Genomic DNA, 16696 nt, shown 5'->3' with positions numbered 1-16696 from the left:
ACAGAAGGAGGTCAAGCAATTTAAGTTTGGTTTTTTTTGGTTTTTTACATATACTATTTCACTTTGTTATGTGTTATGTCATGTGTACAGCACTTTGTTTTCAGCTGAGAGTTGTTTTGAAAGTTCTATATAAATAAATTGCTTGCTTGCTTGGTGTAGTACCTTCCTTGACAACCATACATAATTTCAGTTAAACCTTTCAGTTTTAAAGTTCCAGTACATGATAATTCAAGGATCATTTAGGTCATTAACTGGATTTCACTAGTGTCTTTCTGAAATTTGGAACCAATTCAATGCATCTGCAGGCTAGCCTGGGAGATCCGGGGCAGAAGGATCACTATGGTGATATAGGAAACCCAGTGGATTACCAGTATATGTTTCATTCAGCCTTTAAGAATCATCGGTGTCTGTGTAAAGTCTAATTAAAGTCCAATATTTGTTAAGTTCAGTGGACCAAACTGCCATCTTTAAAATAATTTCATTAGGATAACTCTAATGTGAATATGAAACAATACCAGTGTGGCACCCTGGAAGCATGAAGGGAGTGCTAACCACAGCTTCCCTGCTTTTAGGACAAAGGTGGAGTTTTGTTACATGTCCAAAAAAGAAATGCATCTGCTAGGTGGGTAAAACCCATGCACAAAAGGCTTGTTAACTGCAGACAAAACACAGGACTTTTGAAAATAAAGCCATACCCTGTCCAGCCCTTATCTAATAACCATGACATCCTACCTGATCCCTACAGAGCTGTCAGAAAGGTGCTCAGGAAAAAACACTATACTCTGTCCTGGGCTGGGCGTGCAGTGCGAGGTCAGACAGAAACAATAAGAGCCATCCAGCAAATGCCACTCTGATCTGTTTACAGGCACAGACAGACAGCAGCTCCCAGACTCACCCTGGCACACACGATGCCACACATAAAGGCAGAGGAATGCTTTTGTTCTGAAAAGGCCCGGGAGTCCCCCTTTAACCCTCCTGACAAAACCGAGACTCAACACTATCATTCCCACCACACCTCAGACGATCATCCAAGTCTGTCTCCCTCCCTCCAGCAAGCCCCTTGCTGCTGAGTAGCATACACCGTAGGCACAAACACATGTGGACAGGACCGATACTTACAGCTTTGGTTTAGGTTTGGTAGGCAGCGGAGGCCCGTCTTTCCCAGGGGATGGAGACAGCTTGCCTGGTGCTGGGCATGAATCTGGTATCACAGGGGCTGGACTTTGAACTGGCATAGAGATATCTGTTGTGGGATCAGACTGTGGCAGAGGTGGCGGTGGGGGCGGTAGTGTGGTCTCTTTAGGAAGGCTTGGAGGTGATGGTGGATGCAGGGCTTGGCCATTTTGCACAGATTCTTTCCCTTTGTCCTCCATCTCTGTGCTCATCTGTACTGGAGGCATAGCTGACACACTGGGCCAGATCTCCAGCTCCTTGATCTGGAGAGTCTCAGCGCTGGGCTGAGGCAGCGTCTTGGGTGGCAGCTCCAGGAGGCTGATCTCGGTGGGTGGGGGAGGAGGAGGGAAGGCTGATGCATCCTCAAACCCTGAGCTATCACCAGACATGCCATTACTGGATGAGTCCTCAGCTGCTGAGGGAAACAAACAAGAAGAAGGTGGATTTTTGTTTTTTAACTTTAATGTTTAGTTTTTCTTCTAGCCATCACAGACCTTATAAAGATCACACACACACACACACACACACACACATACACTGCATCACTGCATATCTGATCTGAAGCAGCAGCTGGGTCCAGTCAGTTCAGTCTGATGCAATTCCTGTTTATTCAGCCTTTGCTTTAAACTGTGCGGTGAGTCCCATTCTGTACATACACAGTTCTGTCTGTGAGCATGCACACAGAAATATTTGTGTCCCGCTCCACTCACAAATTTCACCTTTCCCTCACATGCGACATAACAACAATACACACAAAAGAAGACAGTGATCTTCTAAAGACCTACCATGGCAGCTTTTATTAATGAATGTAAACTGTAAGACCTCAGGGGAACTACTGGACTATCAGTGCTAGTGCAAAGAGCCAGAACTGACTCCTTTGCCAGATTTCCTCTGTTTTGGAAAAGTTCATCTTTATTTAATTTTATCTTTTGAAAAACAAGGATATTGGCGTAACTGTTTAAAGCCTATTAACCCTCTGAGGTCTAACTCATCAAGGTATTGAAACATTTTATTTTTACTGTTCTCCAAAGAACAATTAAAAACAGGATAGGGTTACAGTCATCTAGGTATGATTCAGACCTCACAGTGTTAAAGCCCAATAAGGAGAATATAGGCCATCACCAATGGATTTCTCAGAAATCAACCATGATTAAGATGCTTGCCAGCAAGTTCTGTTACTAAAGCCTGAAAAACAAAGTCTGGCAGCACGACAGCACCCAGAACCTGAAACTAGAATCATTGAAAGCAAACAAGTTAGAGACCAAAAAGTCTGGCCTTCAAAATTGCCAGGACACATGTAGGAAATTAGTTATTAACTCTGAAATTCCTCCGGATTTGGGGGATTTTCATGTGACTTCAACAATGGATAATACTGAAACCACAACTTAAGACAAGGATGTCAAACTGTCTTTAGTTTATGAGCCACATACTCCCCAATTTAATTCCAAATGGGCTGGATCAGTAAAACCAGTGAATTATAACATTTTTTAAATCATTTTTTTCTTTCTTTCTGTGTAGAGAAGCTTGAGTAAATTCTGAAAACATTAACAATCAGTGAAGCATCCGTTTACGAAACATGAGACGTCTTAAGAAAAATAAGTCCATTTTCAACTGTAAGTTTCAGTTTTTCCACGTTCAGTCATTCTACTGTCATCGCAAAGAAACGCTATTGTTGTGAATAAAAGAAATGCATCTGCACGGCTCCTTGGCTTAACCAATCTGTGGTATGGCGGGTGATCAGTAATGTCTTAGTTACAAACAGAGCCGTAAAAGTGACAATGATTCAGACCTTTGGCTCGAACAAAATTAAGAGTTCTGAAAACCAGTCTCATGATATCATCCATTCCAACATCTCGCAACACAAAGCTTCCTGCAGATACAGTAGAAAAATCCAAACTGATTCAGTTCTACAATAATATTGCACAATGCAAGGTTGCGCAGTGGTTGCACAATGCAAGGTTGCGCAGTGGACCAGATGTAGATTGTCGGTTCTTGCTGAGAGGTTGTGACAGCTTTTTGCCTAACCCATATGTTTTGGAGATGGGGAACAATGTAGTCTTTTGAATTTTCCCCCTGGTCATCGAACATACTGGGATGGATTTGGCACCTTATGGTTTACATTGCATGACCAGTTACTGAACCTGAAAAATATAAGTCCGGTAAGCAACCAAGCCAGAGATAAAATGGTCTAGTTTTTAATGTAGCTGGTTATTGAGTCTTTGACTTTATGTGGGGAATTAATATGAGACTCCAACATCTCAAGGCACTTCTATATTTGCCTCATTGGCTTGTTAATATGCTGATAATGTTGTTCAGTCTGTTTCAGACGTACCTGGGGTAACGGTGAGTTGGGCTGTGCTGCTAACAGAGCCATAAAGATTGGAGGCAGTGCAGCAAAACAGACCTCCGTCCTCTGGAAAGGCCTCGGCAATAACGAGGGTGCAGATCTCCTCTAAAAAAACAAATAAACCACACCTCTGAAAAAAGTACATTTTTGATGATTAAGAGAGTTGAAGCTGAGAGACAGAATAAACACAGGCGTGAGACACTGAGACTTGACTTGTTGTGACTTGATTTGTTTGTGATGAGCAGAGTGACACGTTGACACTTGAATTGTTTGTAATGAAACATAATAGAGATATCAATATGGGGATGAATTACATACACAGAAGCGTGATGATTGACATGTCACGTAGACTGATGAATCACTATTCAGACACAGGGAGAAGATGAATAAGCACAGACGTAACTATTAATGAAGAACAGCCAGACACGAGTGCAGATGTTCAGGGATGTCTGAGTGATTCAAAGCCAGAAAGACGCACCTGAAATGACCCCTGAGTCACACAGGTGGAAAATATCTGACATAAATTAGTGTGTGTCATTGTTTATGTGTTGGAGTTAGCAGATGATGGGGCTTCAGGGACTCCCTGTGACTGCAGCAGATGCAATAATGAGTGTTGTGTCAGATTTATTGACTTGTGATCTTCTGTAGTTATGACCTAGGCTGCAGTTCAGCTTGAGTCTCCAGCCAAAGTTTATAATCCATTGCTAAATTTAACCACTGACTGCGGCTGGGAACATGAAAGCAGAGTAATTGATAGAGTAGTTCTTGGAGGAACTGAGGTGACATACCTGGCTCAGCTGCAGATCGAGGCTCTAATTTACAGCAAATAACAGACAGAGAGGAAGAGAACAAAGACATTATGATTATTAATGGATGTGAAATCAGTTTAATTCTAAAATCTAAAAATGCCTTAGCTACAACAGTTTGCTCAATTGTCTCACTTTTCTGGAGAATACGAAAATCAGGAGAGTCCTGGATCTCGTTTCCCTGGCGGTACCATCGGACCTGCAGAGGAGGACTTCCACGAACCCTGCACTCTAGAACCACTACCTGGCCCTCAGATGCCTGGGCATCCTGCAGGAGCTGCACACAGGAAGGAATGATAAGCCAAAACATAATGGAAAAAATAAGAGAGAGATCATGAGAAAAAGGAGCGAGTAATAGGTGACAAGTACAGAAGAAGGAGAAAGATGGCATGGCAGTAGCTTATATGCAAACAGCAAAGTGGATGAACTTAAGCTACAAGGCTATCAAAAAAATAAAAGCTTATTTTCACAGGACTTCCACTTTAGCAAACCAGGAGTCCCCTTTAATTGGCTCCATCTGGTCCCTTCGTTTTGTGCCTCAGGCAATCAGATAATGTACCTTAATCTGGCTGTTTACTCCATATATTTCATCTTTAGTCTAAAATGAGCATCCGTTTCCTTCCAAATAGCTGTCACCAAGTGCCGAGACTTAAAACGAGCTTAGATCACTTTGTCAAAATTGATGAAATTATTTCTTAAATATTTGGACACTGACAAACCGAATGTCCTTAAACAAAAGTCATTGTTTCCAACATCTGTTAATCATCATTGATATGGATGTGCACTGGAAGTTTTTGAAGCAGGATTTTTATCACATCACCCAACAATTACGTGATGGTTTTTGCTTCATAAATAATCTCAGTTCAAAATAATCCAAATGCATTTTATACTGGCCTTGGTGCAGCCATTTATTCTATCCGCTGCCTGTTACAACTTGTTTTAGCTTCCTTCACCCTCACTTTAAGCCAACTCGTCTCTGATTGGCTGCTCCTAATAGACATAAAATTTGAACAGTGGGTGGGCGGGGCTTCAGGGCAGCCAGAGTCCATGACGATATCTGCTCTCACTGATCATACAGAACAAAGAGGAGTAGGAAAAAAACATCCTGCTGTCTCACAGGGATTACTTGTGCAAACTCTGACCTCAATACTTGGAATTTTGGCCATTATAACACTCCTCATTTATAGAAAAGAAAGGCCTAACAGCTCCCTTTTAAGTTGGCTAACATAAGCTAGTACTTTATTAGTATAGCTTTTCTTATAACAGAATAAATTACACTCTTTGTTTGTTAATTATTAACCCGTCTAATATTTTCAGTTGTTTTAAGTTTGGTATAAATCGGGGATTTCAAGCTAATTTTAGTTCCTGAGTCAAAGCCCATTAAATCAAGTGACCCTAACCAGTAAAAACATTGCAATAAAATGTAGCTTTATTTTAGTGTGAGTAAGAAGAAATAAACAGTGCCTGTTAATGAACCATCCATTCACGATAAGTAATTGTAATATCAACAGTACGTCAGGTTAGGTGTGCACTGGAGTTCACAGTGAATCTACAAAATAGTTTTTTCAAACTAAAAAAAATTAAATAATTTGACAAGATCCAGAAAATATTTTTAACTTTTTATGCATTAAGTGCATATGCACATGTATGTGTGCTTTAAGGGGGATTAAACCCCCCACATGGGTGCTCTTTATTTCCCAGTTGGAGACCCTCCACTTTACAAATGACCACCTCTGTCCAATTAATCACACCACAGCTTATCAAGTTGCAGAAGTTAAGAAAAAACACATCCTTATGAGAGCTGAGGTAAAATCCACGGTGACATGGACTGCTACATCCCTCAACAGGAGGCACTCAGTGTCAGTGTGGATAAATGTGCCTCTCACTGTGTTTCTGGGCATACTTTGAGAAGAGCATGGGTTGAATGTACATCATGGGTGTGTGGGTGTATGGGTGCGCTGTAAGGGTGACATCACAGTGCTGACTTCACTACAGGCAAACATCCTCTCATCGAGATGATTAAAGCTTGCTATAGTTTTGAAAGGAGGCTGGGTGCGGGGGTGAAGAAAAACAAGTGACTTTTTGTAATGAAGTGCAAAATGATTTAGAGACTGACTGGCTCAATGAGAGTGAAAGAGACCTGACCCTTGTGGGTTTGGCGGGCATGTTTGAAGCCTCAACTCGTCTCATTCCTGCCATCACATGACCCACAGCCTGAGGAAAAGAGGGAGATGAGGGCTGTTGGAGGAGTGCTGAAGAGTCTGAGTTGGAAAAGGACGTCCTGGAGCCTGAAGAGGAGGAGCTCCCATCAAAGTCTATGTTTTATCTGACCCGCACTGCTGAAAGCCACAGCACTGCATGCTGTTATTATGGGAAGACAAAGAGTCTGAGGACAATGTTTAACAGGTTCTGTGTTTGTATGTGTACATGCATTGCATGCATGATGAATTGCATGTATCCTTTTTATGGTTTGGGTAACAATTCCCTTGTTCTTTTTAAAGGAAATCTTCATGGTATTGCATTCAAATATGTCAGACAATGGCAGGCTTCTAATTTTGCCACAGCAGCAATGAGTTAAAAACAGTGCTTTATGTATAGACTGTACATAAAAGATAGACATAGAAACCATGATGTCACCCATTGTTTTGTAAAGTAAAGTTCTGGGGCCTCTACTTTAGCCTTGTGGTTGTCGTCTTGATGTTTTTTTGGAGCCAGACATGACGTATATGGATGAGATTTCAGAGTTATTAGCTAAACTTGGCATGCTTGGTTAGTGAGCTGCATCCCCAAACTATACAGGTACACCTGCAAATTAATGATGAATATCATATAAATAAAATCATTTCACTCACCAAGACCTGAGCACAGACTTCTTGGATGTGCTGTTAGTATAATTAATCACACACGAAGCCACAATGGTTGTCAGATAATTGTATTAAAAGTGCTTCAGGGTAACCAACACCACAAATGTTACCTAAACTTCCAGTTCAGTGACTCACATCAGTAACTAGCAACAGTATCGACAGCAACATAAAGCTCCCAAGCCTTTAGTAATGGTTAACTTTAAGTCTCAAAGCAATTCAGTAAGGGTAAAAAATTAATTAAAAAAGCTACTTTGGCTGGTTCCTTGCCTCAAGAGTTCACCACAGTGGGTACCTCTATATATTTAATTTTGACTTTATTTAATTTTACATCAGATGCCCTTCCTGTTTAAACTCCAAAAGAAATTTGTGTTTCAGTCTAGCATTGAAGAAGCAACCTTTCACTTGTCAAGCAAATATGTGTGTACTACACTGAAAAAAACACAACCTTTTGAGAGAAATTAGCTATAGCTCGCTAAACTGCCTCAAGTGGCCATTCAAGAAATTGCAGTTTTTAGCACTTCTACCCTGGCTTCATTTTTCAGTCCCAGAGGTTATTGGTTATTGTTGTGGTTGATTATTGATGGGGTTTTTTAGCAGTCACACATGTTCATGATGTTTGCCATGTCTACTTACGTTTTGTGTAAAGTATGTTACACAAAAGTGTATGCACACTTACCTTGGTGAACAGAGGAGGGCCTGAGACTTCACCAGCATAGAGTGATGAAACTGGGCTCTGCATCTAGAAGACAACACACATTTACTTTTCCAAACAGATGAAGTTATTTAAAGAAACGGAAAGAGAAAGAAAGATGTTTTACCCGCTGTGGAGGCTGAGACAAGGACTGCACCAGGGTGGTGCGATGAGGTAGCACCTCAGGGGTTTTGGGTGAAGATGAGCGTATTGTTAGGGACATCGAAGTAGTCTTCTTCTGGACTCTAAAACAAGGAAAAACACAAACAAAAACTTATTTCTAGAAAGAAAAAAAAGAGCAACTTCAAAACTCTGTACGCTTTTATTTAAAATATAATGCTTGAAGGAAAATTGCCTCCACAGCAATTAAGATGATATCAGTGATCTTGGCTTCAGTGGGTAAACATTAATGGAAACAGAAACGAATATCAGGAAACAGTCCAGATGCAGGGAGATTTATACATAAGATAATGATGAAAAACATTTAGAAAAAGTGAAAGGACTCAGGGACTGCAAAAAATGCCCTATTGTAAAAATGGAATTGGAATTTCATGCCCAAAATGTCATTAAATTAATACATATTTTTCACGATTGGAGAGGAAATTGAATAAAACTAAAAGTTAAAGTCTCATGAATTAAAAAGTTTAACATTTGGAAATAAGTAAGAGACCAAACATCTCAGGTGATTTCCCCACACTGAAAAAAAGGGACTGGCCATCTCTTGGATTTATGTAAGCATCTTGCATGTATTTAACACAATTGCCTCATGTTTTAAAGATAAATGTAACTATATAGTGTAAAAACTACATGATATGCAGAAAGGGTGTATTAAATTGTTTATATCATGTTCAGGTGAAGTAAGTCAATAAGATAGCAACGTTAAATCTCGTGAAACCACGTGTGATTTCATCTCGCGGGCTTTGGATCGTGGTTTAAAAAATGCATCCATCTCAGTCAAGTCGAGCAGCCAACTCTACGTTTTTTGGTATGTCTTGATTTTTTGAATTAATATTTACCATATTTCAGCCAAATGTAGTTAAACGTCTAAAGTGCCGCCATGTAACATGCTAAAAAAGAGCCGTTAGCTTATTTGCTGTTTTATCTGTTGTCAAAGAATTGGCGCTTTTTCATTTGAATTTGTCTTTGGCACAAGAGCCGTAATATCACATTAAACCTAATTACGAGGCACTCATAACATAATTTGGTTTTCTGTGTGAATAGATTTGTCAACTGACTCTTCAGTTACATTGTGTATTTACTGCACCGTGGTGTTAGTGAGATTTTGGACATTGAACAGCTTTAGCTAATATCATCAGCGGTATTATGCTAGCTTACATCCCTACCCCTCCTGCCCTCACCTGCTGTCCTTTTGTTTTTGTTTTTGTTTTTGTTGATGCACATTGAGAGACCACATCTATTCTGCATTTCACCAGGAGTCAGCTGATGGATTGTGGGTTCAAGGTGTTATGGTAAGAAAGTATATTCTATTTTCGCTTAAGGTTTCTGTAACTTAATTATAATAGGTTTTTTATAATTATTAGGTGCATGCATACTCAAATAGACCACCCTATTAATACAACTGAGAAATCCAAAATCTGCCATAGGTTTGACTTATACCTGTATGTATTGTCAGAAAGGTGATTACTGGACTCACATTAATGCACACTTGAACTAAAATGAGGTTGTAACTTGTGGGTTCTTGGGTTGCAAATCAGAAATAAACATCTTTGGATTTTTTTAATCCCATAAGATCTGGAAACACAGTTTTTATTCAACAAAACATTACTGATTATTAACCAAGCACAGTGCCTGCTGTTATTTCAAAATAATTTTATGTCATTTCAGATGAAATGCAGCATTCCAGTGCATCCCAACCATGCCTTTACAGGTTTCTGACGGAGCTGAGTTTCTCTCTGACAGTCTGCTGAAAGTGTTTGCAAAGTGATCGGGGGAACAGGGCACAAAGCTAAAGGATGTAGCTGCCATGATGACAGTAAGAACTTTAAAATTCTTTAACTACAAAGTGTATATGTATTGCATTAGGTCAGTAAAAGATTTTTATGCTGCATCCATTGAAACAGTCAACTATTACCTGTGAGTACTGATTCCACCGAAAGGATGCCATAATTTTCGTCATGCATTTACTGGCCCACTGAGAAAAATTGATCTTTTTAAAAAAATAAATGTTCTGGAAACTATATATCCATAAAGTTGATGTCAAACAGGAACTTTTGATATTGCTTTGTAGATGCTGGTGTTGCATGTTGACTGGTTTAAGTTTTGGTCTGGGATCATTTTCTTCTGTGCTACTGAAAAGTTCACAAATCTCTGTTTTCTTTGTTATAATACTTTAGGATGACATTAATGCTCAAAGGGAGTCTCATCAAAGTGCTCCGCATCTGTGTGAAAGACAATTGCAACATCTTGGTGCAGGAGTTCATGGTGAGTGTTTTATGAGTAGATTGTGGCTTTGCAACATTTTAAAATGCATTTAGTTATCCACTTGATCCTCATTGGACCAGTTAGGACCAGTAGTCCTCTTTAATAATTTGAAGTTCACATGAGGCCTGGTAGTGAACTCAGCCGCCGGCCCTTGAGGCCCCACCCCTGTATTAGGGGTCACATCAGTGTGAAAAAACTTTAAATTTGTCATTCTAGTGAACAAAGGAAAATCCCACCAATATTTACATTAGCTTTTGTTTGAAAAAAAAAAAAGACCAACAGCTAACCAAATTGTGGGGCTGAAAGTCTAAATTCTAACATCTTCTGAGTGACAAAACCTGGATTTCTGATGGGCCGGTGTCTTTCTAAGAAAAACTAATGTAAAGCATTTGAAATTATGTTTTTCACCCTCTCTTAGAAACTCTGTTAGACCATGAATGGCAGCATGGCAGGCCACTCTTTGGCTATAGCTATTTACTATGTTGCTTGCATTGGTTTAAATTACTCTAACATTAGAACTGGTAGATTCAAAAGAGATGAGTTTAAAAAGGAATCTTAAAGAAATGTTTTGTGTTTAACCAGGACTTGACTGAGGCCACTGCACAGATTGAGAAAACCACAATGAACATCTGTCTCCAGAGGATGCACCAGGCAATGACTTTTCTGACGTTGGCATCATCATCGAGGGTATAGTAGTTCTTCAAGATCTGGATAACGTGACCTTTGCAGTAGCCATGCTGTTTGGACCTTTTTTATTCCTTCAATATGAGTTACCCATCACAACTCTGCTACACTTTTGAGGTGATTCAAAGGGTGGTAATGGAGTTGGAAGCAACTCAGCTCTCAAGAAAAGCTCACAACTAAGACAAAACTGCTCCTGCAACGAAGCTCACTGTTATGCATGTGAGGTGACCAGCTCTAGGTGAGAAGACATTTAAATCTCACACTTGTTCTGCTGCATTTTTGAAGCTCAATTCCAGGAACAGATCGCAGGGTTCATTTTTATATACACTGCAACTGCCATGAGGACGAGCCGTTTTTTTGTTGTTGTTGTTGTTTGTTTTTCCTTTTGCTCTGTACAAGTTCTCTGTCTGTTTGGCAGCATTTTTAAATTTCTCTTTGTATTTTTTCTTTCTTTTACTAGTGAAGAGATGTAGCATGAACAGTTATGCAGTCTAAATATCCCATATGGGCCGTGTGAAATGGTATTTTCAGTTTCATTCAGTTGAAGTAAGGAACGTTGAATATTTCTAAGCTTGCTGTTTTGAACCAAGATGTCACAGTATGATCAGTGCCGTAATTTTTGACAGTCACTGTATCAATGTTATTTTTGCATCTCTTGAATAAAGGTTTTGACCTGCAAGTGCTAATTTCTTTAGTTATTGGGGTAAAATGGGTAATGTTAATAGGAAGGTGTTTGCCAATTCAGTAACCTAATTTAATGTTAATGGAAACTAACATTACCTCAAATTGTTTAGTTATAATTGTTGTTTAACTGAATCTTGACGTCAGAGGCCTTAAATAGAATGTTTTGTATTGTTCTTTCCCAACATTTTTCAAAAGAAAGAGTCTAATTTCTTTGCTGTGATTGATTCCAGAGAACACGGAAGAACTGACATTATTTAACTGTTGGTTTATATAGATTCAGTAGTGGAGTAATGTCAGTTTAATTCTTTACCTACTGTCAATGCAGTGAAATTAGACATTTTGTTTTGAAAGGTTACTGGTGGATGCCAGCAACCATCTTGGAAGAGAACAATATAATCTGTTATAAGGCCTCCATTTGAAAATTGTGTATTTGATACTAGAATATAATAGCAAAATGTAATTTGAAGATAACATGTAGTATTTAAGTGACCAAGTAGTATTGGGTAAAAGTTATTGAATGGTGTTGGGATAAAGTGAGAAAATTGTGAAGGATTAAAATATTTCAAGAGCTCAAATTACTTCATCAAAACATGTTTAAGTCACATTTTATCAACACAAATTGCACAGGTTTATTGAACATGAATAAATTGTGTTAATTTAACTCAATTGTTTAAGTTGCTGCCAAAGCAAAACATCTGTGTGCAACAAATGTCCACCATTGAATTAAGTAAATCCAACAACATATTTTTTTCAGTGCACTGTATTAACCCTCCCCAGGTCATTACTGTGATTGCTGACTATGTTCTGGGTCAGACTGTTGGCTAGCCTTTTTAGGACCCAGTTAACTAGGAGCAGGCAGCAGACTTGATTAGTCGCTCAAGGGCTCGGTTAGCCTATTGGATAGTTCAAGGTTCACTGGGTCATAGTGTCAAAGGTAGTTGTGCAGGAATATACATACTGAGGCATGGCTCCTGATCTAGACTTCGATGCACCTTCTCCTTCTGAGTCTGATGACGACGCCCCTGCAGTGGAACACAATCAGAAGCTGCTGTGGTTTATGTGCTACAGAACATTATATAGGCCATTTATTTCCAATTAGCTTAACAGATTTACTGTTTTTAAATATGCAACTCTATACAATAAAATTGTGACTAAGTGTTTCTCAAATCCGGTTTTGTGGAAGAAGGAAGTATTGGCTTTGTAATCTAAATTTTTGCTAGAGTTTAGTCACAAGTGTAAATGACTGCAAGGCTTACATTTATGGTGTTAAGATGAACACTGTCCCAGCTTCAAACCCTTTTTCAGAAAATATAATTTATCTTCATGCAGTTTCTTCATCTCTTCTACCTTCATCTCTCCCTATCCGTATCCTTCTCTGCCACACCAACCCTCTGCATGGCCATCTTCACTACATCCACAATTCTTCTCTGTTGGTTCCTCTTTTCCTTCCACTTGGCAGCTCCCTCTTCACCATTCTTTGTCTTCTATATCCACTATCCTTTCTCTGCACACGTCCAAATGATCTCAACCTTGCCTCTGCACCTTTGTCTCCAAACCATTCAACCTGAGGCATTCTTGTGATGTACTCACTTGTGATCCGGTCCATCCGGGTCATGCTCAGTAAAATCTTAGCACCTTCAGATCCACTTCCAGGTCCACTTTCTGACATTTTGTTAGTGCCACTGTTTTCAAACCATACATAATAGCAGGTCTCATTACCAACTTGTAAAGCATTCCTTTCTCTCTTTTTGTTATCCTTATGTCACAAACCACCTCTGACACTAATCTCCACCCACTCCGCCCTACCAGGATTCTCTGTGTATTGCTTTGGATGGTTGACCCCACGTATTTAAACTCATCTACCTTCACTGTCTCTCTTCCTTGCAGCTTGACTGTTACACCTGTCTCCCTCTCATTCACACACACGTGTATTCTGTCTTACTTCTAATGACTGTCATTCCTCTTCTCTATAGTACACACCTACCCTCCCAAAGTTGTCTGAGAAAGAAAAAAAAGAAAAATCACAGTCCAGTCTGGATCTCAGTCATCCGTTAACCTGCCCACCACCGCTGCAAACAAGCTGCACCTTCTGGCCTTATCTATACGTCTTCATCAACACTCTCAAAGCAAACATTGCATCTGTAGTGCTCTTTCTTGGCATAGCTTATCAAACCACAGCAATAAAGCAATAAGATGAATTAAACAATTGGCTGTATTCTCCTGTAAGACTTAATATCAGTCAATACATTTGCAAAAGCATCTCTGTAGTCTCAGCTGGTCAGTTATTTGGTGTGTACTTTCATCTAACCAAATTTTCATTGGTTGGACAATTACTGTTATTACATCCATGGGGCAAAAAGCGCTATATAAATAGCCTTTCAATCTTTTGTAGCCTCCCATAATTTTTTGCATCAGAAGGAACAGATTACCTGTTAAACACCACCATGTTTTTCCCGTGGACTTCAGAGATGGCTACAAGCTAGATTACAACACGTCAAAGAATTTGCTAGTACGGCTGCATTTGCTTAAAACAGATTATTAAAAAGTCAAGTGTAAGTGCATTTTAGTTATATGACAACACACAGTCACAACTGCACCAGGCTTCAGCATCTGACCCAAGGAGCAACCCAAACAAAGCTGGATGTCTGTCTCAAATAAGTATAAAAGTTCCTTATTGTCTGTTGTTTTGTTTTCAGTTTGAAATAAGGTTTACAGTGTTTCAATGTGCTGCATATACTGCCTTTTCATGTGTGTATAATTAATTTAGGCTAGAAAGCATAACAGGCAGAGCGCATGATATACTTTGTGGAACATGTTGTTAATCTGCAGATAAAATTAACCCTCTCTAACCCTCCATTGCCTGGGAACAATTGACTACGCACAGGTATCATTTCAGGCAACCAAGACTTTGGTTGGTTGACAACAACCCCAAGAAGAAGTAATGAAACGATCTGTCTGACCTTCAATGTAAACCTCAGCTGAAGTATTATCTGCTCCGAGACTGTTGGAAGCCACACAGGTGTAACGTCCTGTGTCGTCCTCAAAGGCTTCAGCAATCACCAGTGTGTGCAGGTCACCATCCCTCCAGATTTGGATGTCAGGAGAGTTGTGCAGCTCACGGCCTTCACAGAACCACCTAAAGGAAGAAGTACAAGACAAGTTTGATTACCTCAACATGTTATAGTAATAATTCATAAGAGACCTAAATTAAAATCATTTTTAAGATCTTGTTTGCCTTTGGGTCAGTCTGTTTAGGGGTCTCCACAGCAGATCATCTGTGTCTAACTCACCGTTTCTTTAGCATCCTTCTCTGTCTCACCAGCTCTCTACATTCCCTCCTTCACTAAATCTATGAATCTTCTCTCCGGGTTTCCTCTTTTTATTCTGCCTTTTTAAAGACATTACTATTCCTTTTCTAAAAGGAGGTCCTGCTCAAAACAAATTCACCAATAGTATGCCATTTACTTACACAATCAGGTTCCTTATTAGACTTTGCAACACACAACAGCTCCATATTTTAAATGTTGGACTCTACAAAAGTATGATTGCGTCAATCACAGCTCAAAAAATCCTTATTCATCTTATACTGGAGTTTGGCGCTGCTCCTATCTATAACAATCCATTTAGGCTCCCTTCCCTTCCCATTAGGCTAACTTAGAGCAGTCTGAAGCCAGAGTATTTGGTTTACAGGGTTTACTCTTACATAAACTGAACTAATTTTTTTGAGACTTTGGTTCTATTTAAAATGATACTTCACCGCTGTAACAGTATATATGACAGAAAATAAAGAAAAGCATAACAGAGCACCCCCCGACCTTTATGGAAACTTAAAAAGAAGCCTATATTATAGACTCGTTTGACTCATAACAAAAATTTATGTCTTGTCTATCTGACAAGGAAAAGCCACAACTCATCCTGTCAAATACAAAAACTTAAATACACCTCTTCCAAATATGATGGAGGCCTGCCAAATAAATTAACATTAACATCTACTCATTCACACACACGCACACACATACCAGGAATGTCTAAGTTTCCATATCTGCCAATTGAGGCATGAACAAGACGCCGTGTTACGGGAAGCAGAAACACCCTTTCCCCCTTCCAATCAGAAGCCTGTGTGTCTGGATGGGCGCCTGGGCTCTGCACCACCTCCTTGGGGTTTTGCTAACACAGACTTTGTTCCCTGATCTGGGACCAAGGAGAGATGAGAGAGTCCACCACACAACCAGCTTCATACGTCTCATCACTCGTCACAGGGTTATGATTAAAGCAGACCCCCCTCTTCTTCCAGCCCTATGTTACCACATCAAATAGAGGATCAAACAGCAGGAATCAAATCAACCATCTCCTACAAAATACACACATTCAAGTCCTGGCTTCAAATGCCTCGATTTGTGGGGAAACTGTTACTTTTATCTGCACTTGTATCTCACATGAGCACACTTCATCAGAACCATACTAAATGGAAGTTGTGTATGTTCTATTCAGATATTGACCTCTGAATTGACAGGGAGAGGGTTGGAATTCCCAAAATGCCAGGAGAACGAACAGCTGTTATGTTCCTCCAGAGCCCAGACCTGAGAACATTCCTACTATCTGGGAGAGCTGCGTAAAAATTCCTGACATCCTGCCGTGTGGCCGTTACATGATTTTATACACCCTGGTGTGTCAGTCAAACATCAGGCCAACTCCTCTTTCAGAAAGCAATCAATCAGCCAAAATATCCAGACAACACTTCATAATCGGGGATTTACACCTGGGAGACTGGGTGTGGGTGTGGGTGGCAAGCGGAGAAAGTGTATGAATGGCAAGTACAGTAAGAGAAGGTGAATGAGCATGAGTCAGGTGGGGTCGGATAAGAAAAATTATACGCCCTGTCATGACTGAGACAGCTCACACTCAGCGGTTCATCAGGATCAGAGACAGACTGAACACTGCAGAGCTTTGTCTGCCTCTCTCAGCTTTCTCAGCCTTTAACACCAGCCACCTTCATAGATTCATA

The 16696-nt window shown here is 39.9% G+C and overlaps 1 protein-coding gene and 1 long non-coding RNA gene across 6 annotated transcripts in view; one reads left to right on the top strand and one right to left on the bottom strand.

The window, feature by feature from the left end:
• The window catches only part of palld (palladin, cytoskeletal associated protein), a 71343-nt gene that overhangs the window by 31231 nt on the left and 23416 nt on the right, over nt 1–16696 (bottom strand). For 2 of the 4 annotated variants that reach the window (XM_085266049.1, XM_085266050.1), the window contains exons 3-11: nt 14652–14827; nt 12650–12713; nt 8009–8126; nt 7867–7929; nt 6472–6540; nt 4462–4603; nt 4309–4332; nt 3506–3625; nt 1120–1588 (exon numbers count right to left, since the gene is read on the bottom strand). In XM_085266049.1, the coding sequence (XP_085122175.1) occupies nt 1120–1588; nt 3506–3625; nt 4309–4332; nt 4462–4603; nt 6472–6540; nt 7867–7929; nt 8009–8126; nt 12650–12713; nt 14652–14827 (1245 nt within the window). The remainder of the gene's footprint in view (nt 1–1119; nt 1589–3505; nt 3626–4308; nt 4333–4461; nt 4604–6471; nt 6541–7866; nt 7930–8008; nt 8127–12649; nt 12714–14651; nt 14828–16696) is intronic. The other 2 variants (XM_085266051.1, XM_085266052.1) reach the window with 1 other exon arrangement.
• LOC146546667 (uncharacterized) lies at nt 8558–12423 on the top strand. Of its 2 annotated transcripts, XR_014890872.1 has the most exons (5): nt 8558–8866; nt 9315–9350; nt 9727–9874; nt 10236–10323; nt 10906–12423. It is a non-coding gene; the product is annotated as an uncharacterized LOC146546667 (long non-coding RNA). The 2 variants fall into 2 exon arrangements; XR_014890871.1 differs by having other exon boundaries at nt 8560–9350.

This window comes from Mchenga conophoros, linkage group LG23 (genome assembly GCF_057382185.1).
Source record: "Mchenga conophoros isolate Kocher_MC1m ecotype Shallow Benthic linkage group LG23, M_conophoros_male_GT1.1, whole genome shotgun sequence".
NCBI lineage: Eukaryota > Metazoa > Chordata > Actinopteri > Cichliformes > Cichlidae > Mchenga > Mchenga conophoros.
The sequence above is the reverse complement of the archived record's forward strand: the minus strand, read 5'-3'. Positions and strand labels throughout refer to the sequence as shown.